General features: G+C 39.7%; 2 protein-coding genes across 2 annotated transcripts; one reads left to right on the plus strand and one right to left on the minus strand.

Annotated features, from left to right (window-relative positions):
* The first annotated feature begins 271 nt into the window (after positions 1-271).
* On the plus strand, positions 272-1,207 carry LOC103666238 (olfactory receptor 1019). Its single transcript, XM_008694255.1, has one exon. The coding sequence runs from the start codon at positions 272-274 to the stop codon at positions 1,205-1,207; it is 936 nt and encodes a 311-aa protein (XP_008692477.1).
* Positions 1,208-9,746: 8,539 nt separating this feature from the next.
* LOC103666095 (olfactory receptor 2G3-like) lies at positions 9,747-10,679 on the minus strand. Its single transcript, XM_008694121.1, has one exon. The coding sequence runs from the start codon at positions 10,677-10,679 to the stop codon at positions 9,747-9,749; it is 933 nt and encodes a 310-aa protein (XP_008692343.1).
* Between the last annotated feature and the right edge of the window lie 7,599 nt (positions 10,680-18,278).

Genomic DNA, 18,278 nt, shown 5'->3' on the forward strand with positions numbered 1-18,278 from the left:
TGAGGCAGATAATTGCCCAGATCACATCAAACACTTGGTAGCATGTGATAAACTGCCTCCGAGCACCAAGGTCTATGGAGAAGCAGAATTTGCCATCCCCAAGATGCTAACATCTTCTAGTTTGACTGGGCACCTGGAGAGGACACTTACCCATCACTTCCATTAAAGTCATTTGAGTTATCCTATGGGTCATAGAATCTGAGTTCTGGGAAGATTTTAAAAAATCATTTCAAACAAAAAACCAAATCCAGGCAGACACAAAATTGAAGAGATGGATAAAGAAAACCACTCGGTGGTGACAGAGTTTGTCTTTACGGGCATCACTCAAGACCCTCGGCTGCAGATCATCTTCTTCGTGGTCTTCCTGTGGGTCTACGTGGTCAATGTGGTAGGGAACGTTGGTATGATTATCCTGATCGTAACAGACACTCAGCTTCACACACCCATGTACTTTTTCCTCTGCAACCTCTCCTTTGTTGACCTGGGCTACTCCTCAGCCATTGCCCCCAGGATGCTGGCTGACTTCTTAACAGAGCACAAAGTCATCTCCTTCTCTAGCTGTGCCACCCAGTTTGCTTTCTTCGTAGGTTTTGTGGACGCCGAGTGCTATGTCCTGGCTGCCATGGCCTACGACCGTTTCGTGGCCATCTGCCGCCCCCTCCACTATAGCACTCTCATGTCCAAGCGAGTCTGCTTGGCTCTCGTGCTGGGCTCTTACCTGGCCGGCCTGGTGAGTTTAGTGGCCCACACTTCCCTCACCTTCAGCTTGAGTTACTGTGGTTCCAATATTATCAACCACTTCTTCTGTGAAATCCCACCCCTCTTAGCCCTCTCTTGCTCAGACACCTACATCAGCGAGATCTTGCTCTTTAGTCTGTGCGGCTTCATTGAATTCAGCACCATCCTCATCATCTTCATCTCCTATGCTTTCATCCTCATCGCCATCATCAGAATGCGCTCCGCCAAAGGCCGCCTTAAGGCTTTCTCCACCTGCGGGTCTCACCTTACTGGCGTCACCCTTTTTTATGGCACAGTCATGTTTATGTACCTGAGGCCAACATCCAGCTACTCCCTGGACCAAGACAAGTGGGCCTCTGTGTTCTACACTATTATCATTCCCATGCTGAATCCCTTGATCTACAGTTTACGGAACAAGGATGTGAAAGCTGCTTTCAGAAAACTAATTGGAAAAAAATGTCAAGAGTAACAAAACATGAAAATTTCTTACTACCGCAGGTCAATGAGAGTGGTCAAAGGGCAGTGGCAGAAGATAGAAAATGCAGATGACTTTCTAATAAACACTACTCAGCTACCATGTACTTGCTGCATCGATCTTTAATTCAGTAGGGTTTTCTATAACCCTTCACACTCTGATATGAAGGAAATATAAATTAATATTTTTGGAAAGCATGCTGAGCTAGATGCATTTGTGTTTTACTTGACTTTGGCTCACCTGTTGCTTAGAAACGGAGACAAAACTTGAAAGGGGAAATAAAAAACCAATCACTCTATAGTATATTTTTTCAGGGTCATGAGGAATGACAGATCTAAATGTCGAAAATTTCTCTACTCTAAAAGCAACTCAGAGAAAATGTAGTTAAATATGCGGGGAATGGAGCTGGTATGAGAGAAGGCCTAACTCAGCCCAGGAGCTCTCCATTCATATATTCAGTCAAATCTTCTATATGCTAAATATGTGCCAGGTTCTGCAGGATACAAACGTAAGACCTGCATTGGCCAATGAGGAGTTTGTTGTGTTTCCAGTTACTGTACTGTCTCTCTGAAACTGCTGCCACCAATGACCAAATCATGAGCTGTGCAAAGCCCAAGAGTGAGAGCTGCAGACTTAGGCTCTGCTGTTAACTGGGTGTCCTCAGGTTTCCCTTCTGTCTAGTGGTTGGTTTCACCTAATAATGACTGGATCTCTTTGGTCTCCTCTGCCTAATATTCAAAAGAGGTGGGCGTCTGGGTTTTGTTAACTTCACATATTGACGTCGTTTTAACCTTCAGGGAAGCCTAGGGACTCTGGGATACTAAAAAAGATACAGTTTGGAACAATCCCTGAGGCCAATTTTAGCCGGAGTGTAATGTCTATAGGATTAGTGTCTTACTCCTCCGATCCCAAATCCCCTATGCCTTTCTCTCCCTCCCTTCTATACTACCTTTTTTTAAAGATTTTATTTATTTATTAGAGAGAGAGCATAAGCAAGAGGAGTGGCAGAGGGAGAGGGAGAAGCACACTCCCCACTGAGCAGGGAGCCCAATGTGAGGCTCGATCCCAGGACCCTGAGATCATGACCTGAGCCTAAGCCAAAGGCAGACGCTTAACCCACTGAGCCACCCAGGCACTCCCATCTCCCTCTCTTCTAATATTAGTTAAACCCTAGTCTTTTCCTAAGGTGCCAGGAGTCTTCATGCTTTCCACCATTATCCCCAGGCCCTTATCTGAGAGTAATTTCATTAACCCTGAGGTATCAATGACTATCAACAGCAGAGACAAACTGCCTCTGCATGTTCTCAAGGCTACAAATCTTGACTTTTTAAGTCACAAGAGTGTCAGGTGTCAGCAGCAGGTAAAGGGGGCAGACTGAGATGGGGGAAAGCCAAATTTTTCTGACACGCTAAAATTCCGTCACACCATCAGTTACAAATACTTCCAAGCAATAATGTTCCTATCTCCCCCCTTCCCGCAGTGCAATATAGTCAAAGGTCAGGGAAACACGTCCTAAAGTGTAGAGTGTCCCCATTCCTCGTGAAAGGCACCAAAAAGTTTTAGGGGTAAAAGACCCAGGATTTACCAGGCTTTCTAATGGGTATCATGGCACATGAGATGAAATTCACCTGGTGCAAAATTGCACAGCTATATCATGAATTTCTAAAACCATATTTCTGGTGTCACATTATGAAGAAAGTGAACAACTAATAGTCAGATGTAGAGCTGGCAGTCCAGAAACCATCCAGACACTCAGCTTTTGGTGTCTTTTTTTTTTTTTTTTAATAATCTGATGTGCAAATCTACATGATGTGTGAAAAATGAGAAAAGAGAGCTTTCCTATCTCATTAACTACAAACCAAGTATACATTACAATTGAAAGTGTAGTTGCCTTGGAATCAGGAAGAACTTTAGTCCCATTTCTGCATCTCTATGCAGTGACACTCTTGCTGGAGGACGAATTTTTTCTTAATTGATTGTTGTATCCAAAGTTAATGATAGAGTCAAAACTGACCCAAGGGCTACACTTTCCATTCTGACTAATAATGGCAAATATACAGGCTTTGGACTATTTAGAAAGAAGCCCTCATGTAGGTTCTGGTATTTTCTTGCTCTGCGACCATGGGCAAGTTACTTGACCTCTATCAAACTAAGTTTCTTCATCTATTAAATGAGAATAATAATGCTTGCTTTTTAGCATTTTTCAAAGGTTGTGCAAAGATCTCTGTAAAGAATCTGTCACATGAAAGATAATAAACATTACTTGCTTCTATTTTTCCTTCAGTTATATGTTAAATATCTATGATTCTGCTATCAATGTGATGCAATATAGTGAGGAAACTCATTTTTTTCATGTAATTGGTGGTGGAAGTATGCATATCAAATTTATAATGGTGAGAAAAAGAGAGAAGTTGGGTCACCTTAGTCTCCATCCCACTCCCAGCAATAATTATGTCAGATAAATACCCTAATGTCTCTGCACCTTGGTCTCTTCATCAATAAAATAAGCACTAGTATTTACACCTTATCAATCCTATTAGTTTGCTCAAATAAGTGATAAATAAGTGCCTTATGTTTTAAAAGGCCTGAATGCTCTTCCATACATTACTTTGCCCAGTGATAAAATCATAACAAAGGTAAATATGTCAATCATATCCTCCAGAATAGACTGCAAAAATCACATTTTCTGGGTTTATTTATTTTATTTATTTATTTGAGAGAGAGAGAGAGAACAAGCAGTGGGGAGGGGCAGAGGGAGAGAGAGGGAAAAGCAAACTCCCTGCTGAGCAAGAATTCCCGATGTGGGGCTCAAGCCAAGAACCCAGAGATCATGACCTGAGCTGAAGGCAGATGTTTAACTGACTGAGCCACCCAGGTGCCCCCAAAATTACATTTTCTTTAACCAAAAAGACTTTGTACTTGTTCTACTGGGAGCTTTGAAAAGCAAAAATTGATGCAGAAGTGGTTAAGAGGGAAGATGTCAGAATGAGATAGAGCTGAGGTTAAATTCTTCTCCTTCTAGTTTCAAGCTATGTGACCTCAGCTGAGATTTTTTTTTTAAAACAATCTGCTTAAGACTTGGTGGAATATATATATGTGTGTGTGTGTATATATATATATATATATTAAATGCAAATGTCTTGTACTACAGGGGGAAAAACTGCCCAAAGAGAATTGCAGACAATGTGCTGTAAAGACTCACACCTGAAAGGCAGCATTTCTTCTTGGGAGATCAGGGAATTTTTATGGAGAAGGGAGCATGTGAGTTATTTTGGGAAGCAGAGCCCAGAAATTAAAGAGGGAAGCAAATGTAGTGGGGAATGGCAGAAGAAACAAAGTGAACAAAGGCAAAGAGATTGGAAAGCAGGGGACAGTTCCATGGGCCATTTTGCCTGGGTGTCTGTGGAAGGATTTGGTGGTGAAGCTGGAATGTTGGTCAAGATCAGACACTAATTTAGAAAATTTATTGCTTGGGGAGTAGGGAGTTTATCACTTGTGGATTCAAGAGAAGATTCCCCTTCATTCCTTGAAATTCTGTCCCTTATCCATTGCCAGAGCAACCTATGGGGAAACCAGTATAACAACATGGCCTTCAGGTTGGTAAATTCAAGTAGATTCTGGCAACTTCAGACAGGTTCAGTGACCTAAGATGGTGTGCTCTTCTTAATGGAGCTTGGATCAAACTCTCATATTTAGCTTTATATCTGGTCTTCTCTTAGGGTAAGAATCCAAGCTGAAGCGCCTGCCTTCCGTCTCTGCCTTAGAGAGAATACCTGGAGTAACTAGGGTCTGAGACTCCTTATCTCTCCCATAGTTACCCCTCTTCCTTAACTCAGGAGCTATAACATTGCCAAAGCCCTTTGTTTGGCATTCCAGGCCTTCACCCTTAAACCACCTCTCTGGTATTATTCCTTCCTGCTCTCTTTGTGCAACCGATTCTCCTGCAAAACTATTTCTTGAGTGGCATTCCAATTCCCCCCCCCACCCCTGTATCCTTCTAATGCCTTCTATTCTCCACTCTGTGCTTCCTTAATAGTCTCAGCTCCGTATCTCAGAACAGCCAAATTCCTCTCTTCTTTCAAGGACCAGCTCAAATACCACTCCTTGAAATGCCCTCTCTCTGAGCTACTAGACTGCTAAAAAAACCCCACTCTTCTGAACAGCAGCCTCTAATTTATAACTTTCTTATGGTTGTGAGCGTGATATTGTAGTTATGCACATACATGTGTAAATGCCTCAAAGGCAGACACGATAAAAGATGCACCTGAGTTGCCCCATAGCAATAATGAGGTCATAATGGACACTGAAGGAGAAGCAAGCTTATGGCAAGAAAGGGGTGAGATGAACTATTTATTGGCTTGACTGCTTCTCACAGCTACACGCGCTGCAAAAGCATGCCACCACTTGAGGGCTCTGGAAGACACTCTGCTGGAATCTGTGTGTTTAACTCTGTTTGATCAAGTGTCAGTGAGAAGAACTAGCCTCTTCATCAGACCTGGTGCTAGGAGGCTGGAGTGGGAGTCCGTGAGAAAATCAACACTATGAATGGCACCCACACATGACATCTGAAATTCTACATTTTCAGCTTCATCCCAGCCATTTCCTTCCACATCCCACCTCCCAGAAGGTCAAGTCACATTGAACTCAAGGATACCATGAAATCTCTCCCTTTGTATACTTTTGCAAATGCCAGTCCTATGCCTCCAAGACCACTAACCCACCAGAAAACACCGTTTTATGTCACACATCAGTCATCACTTCTGTAAATCATTCGTGGACCCACCTCTTCTCATCTGCAAAATGGCACCAGTAACACCTACTCTGTGGGGTTGCCGTGGGGATGAAGAAGGGTACTCGCACTCAGGTGTCCCTCTCGTGCAGGACAGCTTTGTTTTTGTCTATTATCCTGGAGTAAGTATCAGTACTGCTACTTCTTACTCTTAAAAAAAAATGCCCTAGTTCAGATATTAAAATATAAGAAAAGCCTAAGTAGTGCCTTTAAGCACTTTAGGGCTTAATAAATGGCAGCTTTCTTCTGTGCTAGAGAAGTACTGGGTACATACTTTTTCGATATAAAGGCTTCCTTGGTACACTGTGAAACTTTAAGGTAGTCTTATCTCTTGTTCTCAAGTCCTTGGATATAATAAGTGAGTCATAAATGCTCACTGAACAAATGAATGACCATGCCTTCCTGGGCTAGAGAACGACCAGAACCTAGTCCCAATTCTGGGCCTCGGGAAACCTACCCAAAATACGTATAAGATCTTGAAAGTCATAGGACTACATTATTGGCCCTATATTTTAGGATGATAAAGCTGGAGTTATGAAAGTTTAAATGGCATGCCAATGTTCTCTTGGCTTATAGTAGTAGAGCTGGGATTGGAACAAAATTTCTGAGTCTTAGTCCAGTGTTCTATAAAATAGGGAAATGTGCAGCCTTAAAGAAAGGGACTGGCATAATCAGAACTGGGGAACCTGTATAAAGGTCTGGTTTGTTGCTCTATTCAGTCTGATGGTTTGATTAGATTGATTAGTCAGAATTGTATTCCGAAGCATTTATTGAAAGTTTCTCATTTGTCTATGACCACAGTGAGCTGAATCTTTGCAAGATCAGTTGGGCTGGACGAGTCACTCTATCTTGGAGAAGTGAAGGAAAGAGGCAAAACAGGAGATGCTATAAAAGAAATAGGTCAGCTTTCAGATCATGCTGAAAGAATGGTATCGAGGAAGAATGATCAGTTTCACCACGACTTTCTTCCCGTTCAGTATTTTACAATCCTCATACTTACTGACTGGAATACTAAATTAATGTTTTTCACTTTAATGGGAAAGATACTCATTAAGAAAGTTGGTAACATGACCTATGACGACAGTGTGTATTATATCCTCTGTACCTATGGGAATGACATTAAAACCATTCAACGGCGCATTATTATCCTTAAAATAAATCAACCAAATCCAAAAAGTGAAACTATGAAGCCATTTCAGAAGAAATTCTGACAGGTTTATGATATTATAAATTTCAAATTTATAATAAATCTATTCCAGAGAGGACAAAGATAGCTAGATATAGACAGAGACAGGATCGATTGATACTTAAAGATGATCTACTCCAACAACAGTCTTATTTTGTAAATGAAGGAACTGAGGTTCATGGAAATGGAATGACTTCTTCATCGGAGCACAGCTAAATTAAAACCGTGAAATTATAACTTCATTATTCTCGTTCCAAATGTAGTCTCTTATAATACATAATAATACGATTAGTCAAGCCCTGAGAGAATGTAGCTCATGGCAATAGTCCATTCTCTAATTATTTTGTTTACTCTAGGCTTTAATTTTATTTCAATATGAACAAAGTGCTTGTTAGTACTTACCCTACCTATACTGTCATCTTGTTATCATAATCCCAAACACATGTAGGAAGGAAATAATTCAATAGGACATCTGATGTTGTGAAGGATCAATAATTGCTGAGTTCACCATTATTTGTGTTAATCTTAAAATTAATTGTTGTCTGTTCTAGCAATGACCGTAGAATTATCAGTTAAATGTCTTTAAGTGTTACATTTTCCTTTTCTGTCAAAAGAAGCAAGCCTAGGAAAGGAAAAAAGCTTGCTTGAAAAGGTCTAACTGGGTGGGAAACAAACTTTGGGTTGCTGGAGGGTTGCTGGGTGGGGGGATGGGGTAACTGAGTGATGGGCATTAAGGAGGACACTTGATGTGATGAGCACTGGGTATTGTGTGCAACTGATGAATCACTAAATTCTACCCCTGAAACTAACAATACAATATATATTAACTAAACTGAATTTAAATAAAACAATTTTTTTAAAAAAAGGAAAAGAAAAGTTCTAGCTAGGCACTAGGATAGGGCGTGGGCTGTTTGGATTGCATTATTATTCTTCATTCACCTGACTCCAAGTTACTGATCAAAACACACTAGTCAGAATGAATTGATTAGGCCACGCAATTGGTCTAAATAAATATTATTAGAAAAAATACACAAAATATTCTCTTCCATTTGTTTATGTGTTCTGGCTCTGTGTCTCCCCATAAGAATGGTTCTGCAATTTTTTTTCTGTCTTTTTAACTAATTCGCTCATTTATAGAGCTGAGAGGTAAAATGGATTAGTAATTTTTGCAAAAGAAAAAAATAAACTTTCCATTTGTTGTAACTTCAGGCATTTCATGTCCCTTCTTCAAAATTAATTTAGTGTTGTTTCTAATTCATAAATAGCCAACTATGTATTTCTTATTTGATAGTAACTGAGGGAATTTTAAATGTTACTTCTCACTTTAAATTGTTCAGAAGAAAATTGATTAGAAGTACATGTTTCTAATCCTCATTTGCGTATTAAGCAAATACATGATATATAAAGTCATTTGTATATTAAGGCAAATGTACAAGAAAAGCTCCCTGCTATGTAATGAATCTGACTAGTTGGTTAGTGATTTTGCTTTTTACTTGTTAAGTCAATTTTAAACCAGTGAGGTCCACTTTACCTGTATTCCATCAGACACACTTCATTTATTGATTGCATATGACATTCATATTTAGGTGGAAGAAATGGTGGCATTTTAGTTGTTGAATATCTGTGAAAGTGAATTACACTCTTTTTATTTTATTCTAAATTGTAAAACAACAACTGAGAAAATTTTAGAAATAGGGTATCTAACTTAATAACATGTTAATCAAAGGCCATATTTAATCTTATTAAGTATAATAATGCTAAAATATTTTTTTCTATTCTCTTAATTCAAAAAATAGTTCTTTTTAAAGATACCACTGGTTGAAAAGCTTGAAAGCACAGGAAATATTCATTTCTATATATATGTGATATATATATATTCCACACAGCAACCAGAAAACCTTTCAAAAATGTAAGTTGTGTCATATCATCCTCCTTCATAATACTTACATTTTACTAAGAATAAATCTTTATTCCTAATGCAGTCATCTCAGCCCTGCACAGTCTGGCTGCTGCATGAAATTTAAATGAAGCAATGTTTCGATAGATTTGTTGCAAAACAGGTCTATATGTAAAGGGGTCAGAATTGGTCTCAACCACAAAGTAGATGCAGTCTTGTTTCCTTGTAAACTACAAAATTAAGACGGATGTGAAGTGTTACATCCAAAAACCCTTATCTGAAGTTTTCTATCTGAGTTAAAAATTCAGAATGTTTCTCTATATGAAGATGTTTTAGATCCTCCAGACAGGATTAAGATGTTTCATCCTACAGTTATAATTTCAAGCAATTAATTTCAGATAGTCTGTGATTTAGAGAACCAAGATGTCTCAGGGAGTAAGCAGACAGTCACTCAATAAAGGGAGTTGTTTTCACCCATTAAAGCCATCATTTGTCCTTGGGGCCAATGTGTTTCCTGTTGAGTTTGCAGCTGGATTTTTGTGTCCTTTATGAATGGCAAGAGAAACACTGACTGTCCAAGGTCTTATTTATTGTCTCACTTCATATTCAGAAGTCGGTTATCTTAGATTAACAATGAACTTTAGCGTCCCATTAAGGCCCTTCATGTCCTCTGCTTTGCAATAGCTCTCCTTAGAGCGCCTTTCACATCCTGGTTCCTTAGGCTGTAGATCAAGGGGTTGAGCATGGGTGTGATCACAGTGTAGAACACCGCGACGATCTTGCCCCCAGCCCTGGAGGACTTCGACTGGGGTCTCATGTACATGAAAATGGCAGTTCCATAGAATAGGGCCACCACTGTCAGATGGGAGGCACAGGTGGACAATGCCTTATGCCTCCCAGAGGCTGACCGTATCCTGAGAACTGATAGAAGGATTCGGGCGTAGGAAACAACAATGAGGAGAAAAGGGATGAAGACAATGATGATACTGAAGATAAAAACAACCAGCTCAGTAAATGAGGTGTCAGTGCAAGCCAACCTCAGGATGGAAGGGACCTCACAAAAAAAGTGATTCAGGACATTGGGCCCACAGTAGGGCAAACTCAAGGTAAGGATATTGATAACCATGGAACTCAGGAAGCTACTGGACCAAGAAATGGCTGCCAGTTGGACACAGATGCTTTGGTTCATAATGATGGTATAATGGAGAGGATGACAAATGGCTACATATCTGTCGTAAGCCATGACCCCAAGGAGAACACATTCAATCATTCCAAAGGAGAGGGAGAAGTACATCTGAGTAGCACAGCTAGAGAACGGGATGGTCTTTTTTCCCATCACGTTGGACAGCATTTGTGGGACATTCGTGGATGTGTAGCAGATATCCAGAAAGGATAAATTAGTGAGGAAGAAGTACATGGGCGTTTGGAGGCGAGGTTCTATCTGGATAATAGTGATAATTATAATATTACCCACCACTGTTAATAAATAAAAGAACAAGAACATAATAAAAAGAATGAGCTGCATCTTTGGCTGAGACGAGAGCCCCAGGAACACAAATTCAGTCACAGTGAAGTTTGCTTTTATCATATTCATGTTTTCAGGCCCCCTCCCTCTCACAGAACCGTCCACCTGAAGAGGAACATCAAATGTCCTATATCGATAGCACAATGTTGGAAACTCAAGACATAAATAAGAAAGCAAAGGGAAGCCTTGATCTGAATTACATCCTGAGTATCTGAGTTGTATTACCAATGGAAACCTTTTCTACTTTTGGAAGGCATATTCTCTTGATGAGATTAAGAATTTCACACTCAATTGCTGATTGAGTTGAGCAGATATTCTTGACTTTTCTCCAAGGGTATGCTCTTTGGCTGTTCATAATCTGTCCAAAACCTATTCATTCTTCATTCTTCAAAGCTTTACTCATGGCTCACCCCTTTAAAAAGATCCAATTATGTCTTAATTCCACACCTAATAACAGAGCAGCATATGACATAGAAATTAAGTAAAAAACAGTGAAGGGCATTACTTCGTGTTCTAACCTAAAAGGAAAGGCAGAAACAACAGCCTGTGCTTTTTCTGTATCACTCTGATGCGACCTTCTCATGCCTGGACACCCTGATATCCTAAAGAACAAAGACCGCACACACCACCAACCAAACCAGTCATGGGTCACACTAATGACCAGTTCTACCAGCCTCACCATTTCCATACTGTGGGGTCTTGGGTAGTTTCATCATACATAAAATGGGATTAATTGATAGAATAATGGGAATAAATTTTTTGCAGATTATATTAAATAATGTGAATAAAGAATTTAAAACAATGTCTACATTTAGGAAATAATCCACAAACAACACTTATTATTAATAGTCTGACTAATGTATAGTGATGCAACATTTATCTAGAACTCATTTCTCTAATAACAACTGTTTCAGAGAAATATTAATAAAAAGGATCTAGACAAGTTAAAGTTACCAGGTCTATCCATTGAGAACTCCTTAGCCCTGACCCTGTGCCTACGTACCCTAAATTTATTTATGCACCAAGTAAGCATGTTCAGTTAACTGACTTGCAGCCATGAGCAGATTAAAAGCAATGACTTAAGACAGATATGGGGTAAGGAAAATTCCTAGAGGTAGGCATCATTGCAGTAACCAGAGGAAGCTGCCAATCACTCATTCGCCCATTTCTGCATCCTTTTTGTGTCTTCTCTCTTTTTCATTCTTTCTTTCAAGAATATCTGTATGATAATCTAGTATGGGCCAGATGCTGGGTATATACTGGTAAACACAAGGGACATTTCAACAGTCTCAGAGCTTATGGTCCAGTGTAAAGTTATGATGAAGGAAACAGCCCCATCCCTGAGAGCATGGGGAATCTTATCAGGAAGACATTTAAGAACCAAGTAGTTATGGGTCATGAAAAAGACTACTTTAGGCAACACATCCTTTCTCAAATAATACTGATTTGCATGTAATATCTTTTAAAGGGATTTCTTATGGGGCATCCAGGTGGCTCAGTCAGTTAAGTGTCTGTCTTCAGCTCAGGTCATGATCCCAGAGTCCTGGGATGGAGCCCCCTGTCGAGCCCCCTATTCAGCCCCCCTGTCAAGCCCCCTGTTGGGCTCCCTGCTCAGTGGGGAGTCTGCTTCTCCTTCTCTCTCTGCCCATGCCCCCCCACTCATGCTCTCTCTCTTCCAAATAAATAAATAAAATCTTTAAAAAATAAATAAAAAATAACTAAAGGGCTTTCTTATATTTTGATTTAAATCAGGGCTTTTCAATTCAGTGAACTGATGAAACTGAATTATCTAAAATCTGAAGTCCAGGGATAAAGGAGGGATGCGCCTGGAAAGAGGAGGGAGATTTTAGGTCACAGTCCCGTTTTCACCAGGCGCAGCAGGAAAGGGAGTGAGCAAGGAGACTATAGAGCTCCCTTCCAGGCCCTTCAATCAGCACTAACCAAGTTCTGCAAATAAGAAATGTTTTGGTGATATTAGGAGTGATTACAATGACAACAAATGACATCCACAACGAGTTTCTCAGTAGACAAGATGTCATTCAATCAGGAGATCACACCACTGGTAGTGCAGTACACGAATCCACCATGGGAGAGCAAGGCGACATGTCTGGGGGACTTTGCACAATTCATGACACCAACCTGTGACCAACTGTCCTCCTCTGTACGGTGGGGACAGAGTAGCCTCAGAATCGATACATGAGATAAATGAGATAATGCATGTAAAGCACCTAAAACAGAGGTAGACATATATTGTAAGGGCTCAACATATGTTAAGTATTATCATTATAATTCATGCGATCCTCATTAGACGATCTTTAAGTACACAAATCATGAGTTATTGGCACTCCTCACCCACTCCCCTATAGGGCAGAGAGACTAAGTCTTTAAGATAGCAAACAACTTGTTCTTTTTTTTTTTTAAGATTTTTTTAATTTATTTATTCGACAGAGAGAGAGACAGCCAGTGAGAGAGGGAACACAAGCAGGGGGAGTGGGAGAGGAAGAAGCAGGCTCACAGCGGAAGAGCCTGATGTGGGGCTCGATCCCATCACGCCGGGATCACGCCCTGAGCCGAAGGCAGACGCTTAACGACTGAGCCACCCAGGCGCCCCAACAACTTGCTCTAAATCACTGAATTACTGAATCTATATGCAAGCTCCTACAGCACACATGTGTGTAATATAGCTATATCTACAGTAATAAAACCACACCAAATGTAATAGCTCTGGTCCCCCAGGCATGCATGTATACGTAGAACTGTGTTCACATAGAGGAATGCAGATATATTGGTTCAACCTTTAAATACTCTCTATAGTTCGAAGACTCAATAAAGAAGGACATTCCCTTAGTTCCTCTAAATGCACAAGTTGCCTTTAGAACATTTTTAGTCACTTGATGGCTGCAGCTGCTGAAAGTGAGTTAGAACCCATTCAGTTGTCAGTTTCTGGGTTACAGATCTGTTTCTATTCCTATCAGACCACAGAGTTGCAGATTCGTTAAAAGAATAAAAGGAATAAAAACACTTTTGTAGATAAATGTATCTCCCATAATATGAAGCAAACCACCAAATTAAATACAGGTTGAAAAAGCCCTGGATGGTTTGTAATCACCTGTCGATTCTATACCGGCGTCTCAATCAAGCCAGCAACACCCAGGGAACAGCACACCCTCCATCTAATCTCATAAGGCAAAAGCTGCTGTTGCTAATTGCTGCTTCCAGCTCCTCTGCCTGGAAAACCCGTACTCAAGCACGTATGACATCCTCTTGGAAACTCTCCCTGATCTAATTCATCCAGACAGAGTTAATCAGAGTCCCCTCTGCTGAACCATTTCCATCCTTTGAACATACTCAATTACTGTACTTACGTGTGTGTATTAGTTATGAGTCTATCTCTGTAATTGACTTTGGGTTTCTAGGGATCCTGCCATGTTTGTTTTTCCATTCCCTAGCACATAATAAGCACTATTAAAAGTTGCTAGAAACTCAAATAAACCCTTCCTATTTCCTATTTTTCTTAGGGCTTAACCTCAGATTAAGAATAAATTCACCCTTGGGGCACCTGGGTGGCACAGCGGTTAAGCATCTGCCTTTGGCTCGGGGCGTGATCCCGGGGTTCTGGGATCGAGCCCCACATCAGGCTCTTCCACTATGAGCCTGCTTCTTCCTCTCCCACTCCCCCTGCTTGTGTTCCCTCTCTCGCTGGCTGTCTCTATCTCTGTCGAATAAATAAATAAAATCTTTAAAAAAAAAAAAGAATAAATTCACCTTCATGCTAGCTATAATTTTAGTCGAAGAATATAGTCTGGCAAAATCATATACTCTCTAATCACTTCTTTTTCTAAACAACACTGTCTATGGATCAAAAAGCCATCCAATTCAGTTTGGGGAAAAGGGGGGAAGGAATAGTTAATGTGGCTTTGTGACCAAGACGGTACAATGTGTGCTAACAAACTACTCAAGTTCAGGTTATTTTGGCATCACATTGATACAGCATATCGGGCATTTTATGTATTCACAGAAAAATGACTCCTCTTTCTGTTCTGCAAGTCACAGGAAGAAATCCAAGATACATTTTACACCAAATTACAGAAGTCTAGTGTTCCTTCATAAATTCAGGATTTTCAAAAGAAAAACCTTTAATCGTAATCTAAATCATTTGTACTGCTGAATACATTCTTTCCTCCCACTTGTAGTTAAATTGTTTATTAAGTTTGGTGGATAGATTAGATATATATCAATGATATTGCTGCTCTTTGGTAATACCTCCTTTTCCAAGGATAAGTTTGCAAGGCACCCTAGTGTAGGGGCAAAAATCAACTCTGGACAAAGACAACTTGAATATGAATTCTGACTCCACCAGTTCTCTGCTGGGTCACTTGGGTGAGTTTCTATACTTTTCTAAGCCTCTTTTATCTCCGAGGTTAAGTGGGAACTGTATTAGTACCTAATTCATAAGATTATTTTAACAACTACATTAGAAAGTCCATCTAACAGTTTTAGCTTAGTATCTGACACATAGTGAGAACTTAAAAAATTGTAGTTCACAATATTATACAAACTTCTGATTTATCCAGTTTACTATAAATAAACTTGTGTTCGAGCAGAAGGACTACAAGTCATAATTATATTGGAGGTTACTTTAGACATCACTGTAGAAAGGTTTCGAGCCTGCACAAACTCATACAATCCTTACATGTCGTAATGCCAAAATTTGTTATGTCTGTTCATTGATTATCAGTTCATCAATCAATGAAATTTATTACTGAAAATTAATTTAAGGACTAAGAGTTTTAAAAATTAAGAAGACTAAAGATAGCATCATAATCCTGTTTCTTACCTAGTTAAGGGAAAACATTAGGAAAAGCTACCAGGAAGACTTTTCCTGTGACTCCATTTCTTAGTTTTTAAAATTATCCTAGAAAAATAACGAACTTTTTTTTTTTTTTTTTGGTAAAAGCACTACTTGCAGTGTTTACAAATTGCACTGTAGATGATAATTTACCACTTAGTGTGATTTAGTCTCACAAAGCCTTTTAAACAAAAAGGCAGGTTTGATTCTGACGCAGCATGAAGGAGAAGGAGGAAAATATGAAAGCAGGGCTTCCTAGGAGGCCATGCTCTGAGACGGGGCCAACTCTGCACACTGGCAGGGGTGCCATGGTGGTAAACATCATAGCACAGGTTACCAAACTGTGATGTTCCGCGCAGGCAATTAGATCAGCCCTTCACGCCACCTGCAAAATAAGCTTTCTCTATGGAAAGAAAAAAATCACAAAAAAGAAAATGATATTAATTGCTGCATATTCTAATTCTCTATTACACCACATTTTTAGGCACTTTGCTAATATTAAATTGCATCTTTGCAACTCCAAAATATATTTACGTCCCTTTTAAAGATGAGAAAATTGAAGATCAGAGAAGCTATATAGCTTTCTCAGAGTATTTAGCAGGGCCCTAATTTGTACTTCAATATGCCTAATTCTAAAGTATTTTATTTAAATAACTAGTAGTTTTATTTTACTATTTTTTTACATGTCAGTAGACAATTGCAATCATAAACACAGCAGATGAAACATACCCTAAGGCCGTAAGCAATGTATAGAAATAATACCTGTACACCTCACCACGTACTCAGGTACACAGAATCCCATAAAAGACAGCAGGTGTGATATCCATGTGCAAAAAATATAATTCCATGGAGATAAAAATAAATCTCTTTTTATGGTAACCACAAATGAGATAGTGCTGTAATCCCTTTTATAGACAAAAAATAAAGATAAGGACTACATACATAGTGCAATCCCTAAGTCATCTGAGCTTTCTCGCTTTAGGACCTTACACTGAATTTTAGATTCTTGAGGGATAATGTCCCAAATCAGTAATTAAAACTTAATTATTTGTTCTGAGAGATTTCTGGTTGAGGTATTTGTTAGTTGCTCTCCTTTTCCCTCCCCCGCTTATGAACCACTACCATGATTAAAGTGACCCTTCCAGTGACTGGGGTGTCAACATCCTTCAGAATTGCCCAATACTGGTAATCATGAACACGAGTGCATTCATCACAGGAAGAGCAAAACCTAAAATGCAGGCTTCAGAGACCAAACACAGTGTAATTTCCTAGAATCTACTGGAACTTAGAGATGATAATGATGCTATTATACTCTCGACTATCCACATGGCAAATTTGAGCCGTACATTCCCCTCTCCTTGATCATAGCAAACTCTGGAACCATCTACTATTCCATAGCAACAAAACACAAACTTTATAACGACACAGTAGGGCCAGCATGGGGACTTCCTAGATGTGACCTCAAACGTATCACGTCACTTTCATGAGCCTCAGCTTATTCATCTTTAAAACGGACATAAAAATATCTAGACCACTACATCGCTCCCTTGTGATGGAATTAAAGGGAGGAAATAAAGAAAAAGAGGATGAAAACAAGGAAGAAAGAGAGAAAGGGAAGGAAGTAAAAAGTTAACCTTAAGTAAGTCTTTCCAGTGTACAAACAGCCAGCTAAGTCAAATCATGCCTCCACAGAATGATTGCTTAATCTGGTAATTCTCAAATCCTGAATAGTTGTAGTCTGTTTGGTTTTAATATCAATGCCCAGACTTATCCTGAATCAATTACATCATAATCCTTGATGACAGGACTCTGGTATAGGTATTTTTAAAAGCTCTCCAGGTGAGCCCTTAAAGCCTGATTTTCCAATATTTTTACTGGAAAAACAAAAAGAAAAACAAAGATACACTTGTGGATCCTCACAAAACTAAACCCAAAATATTCAACCTCTTGGGGCACCTGGGTGTCTCAGATGGTTAAGCATCTGCCTTTGGCTCAGGTCATGATATCAGGGTCCTGGAATCGAGCCCCGCATTGGGTTCCCTGCTTGGCGGGGAACCTGCTTCTCCCTCTGCCTCTACTGTTCCCCCTGCTCCCCCTGCTTGTGCTCTCTCGCTCTCTCTGTCAAATAAATAGATAAAATCTTAAAAAAATACATTCAACCTCTTAGGGAGTTCCAAGTTTTTACTTCCACTTTTTTCCCTACTGTATTCCAACTTTTAAGACCTGTTGGGTGAAAACAACCTAAAAAGTACTACACCTAAAACTCTTTCAAATGTCTAATTCACTTTGCTTTGCTAAAGCTGGAGACTCCCAGATTATACCCCTACCAGGTGTCATCCCCTCAGAGTGCATTAACTCTGGAATTGCAACTGAAGCTACTCAGTACACAAAGAAAAAACAACACATGGAACATACCTGTTACCCTATATTTTCTCATTTGAACCTCAATACTCCAGGAAATGGAGAGGATGCCACTTGACTAAAATCCAGAAGGACCAATCATTTTCCTAGGTTTCTGTAATTCATAAGTGATACAAAAAGCACTCAGTTTTCTCACATTAATGCATACATGTGTAAGGCCATGGCCAGCAGAAAGACCTATTAAAAATTCTGGAGGCCCTACTGCCCAGCAATTGCACTGCTAGGGATTTACCCCAAAGATACAAATGTAATGATCCAAAGGGGCACATGCACCCCAGGATTTGTAGCAGCAATGTCCATAATAGCCAAAGTATGGAAAGAGCCCAGATGTCCAGCGACAGATGAATGGATAAGGAAGATGTGGGATATTACTCAGCCATCAGAAAGGATGAATACTT

The sequence above is a fragment of the Ursus maritimus genome, unplaced genomic scaffold, assembly GCF_017311325.1.
Source record: "Ursus maritimus isolate PB19 unplaced genomic scaffold, ASM1731132v1 scaffold_23, whole genome shotgun sequence".
In the NCBI taxonomy this organism is placed as follows: Eukaryota; Metazoa; Chordata; class Mammalia; order Carnivora; family Ursidae; genus Ursus; species Ursus maritimus.

Bases quoted from the DNA above. Each gene is read 5' to 3' on its own strand.
- LOC103666238 (XM_008694255.1), top strand. From the start codon at position 272: ATGGATAAAGAAAACCACTCGGTGGTGACAGAGTTTGTCTTTACGGGC.
- LOC103666095 (XM_008694121.1), bottom strand. From the start codon at position 10,679: ATGAATATGATAAAAGCAAACTTCACTGTGACTGAATTTGTGTTCCTG.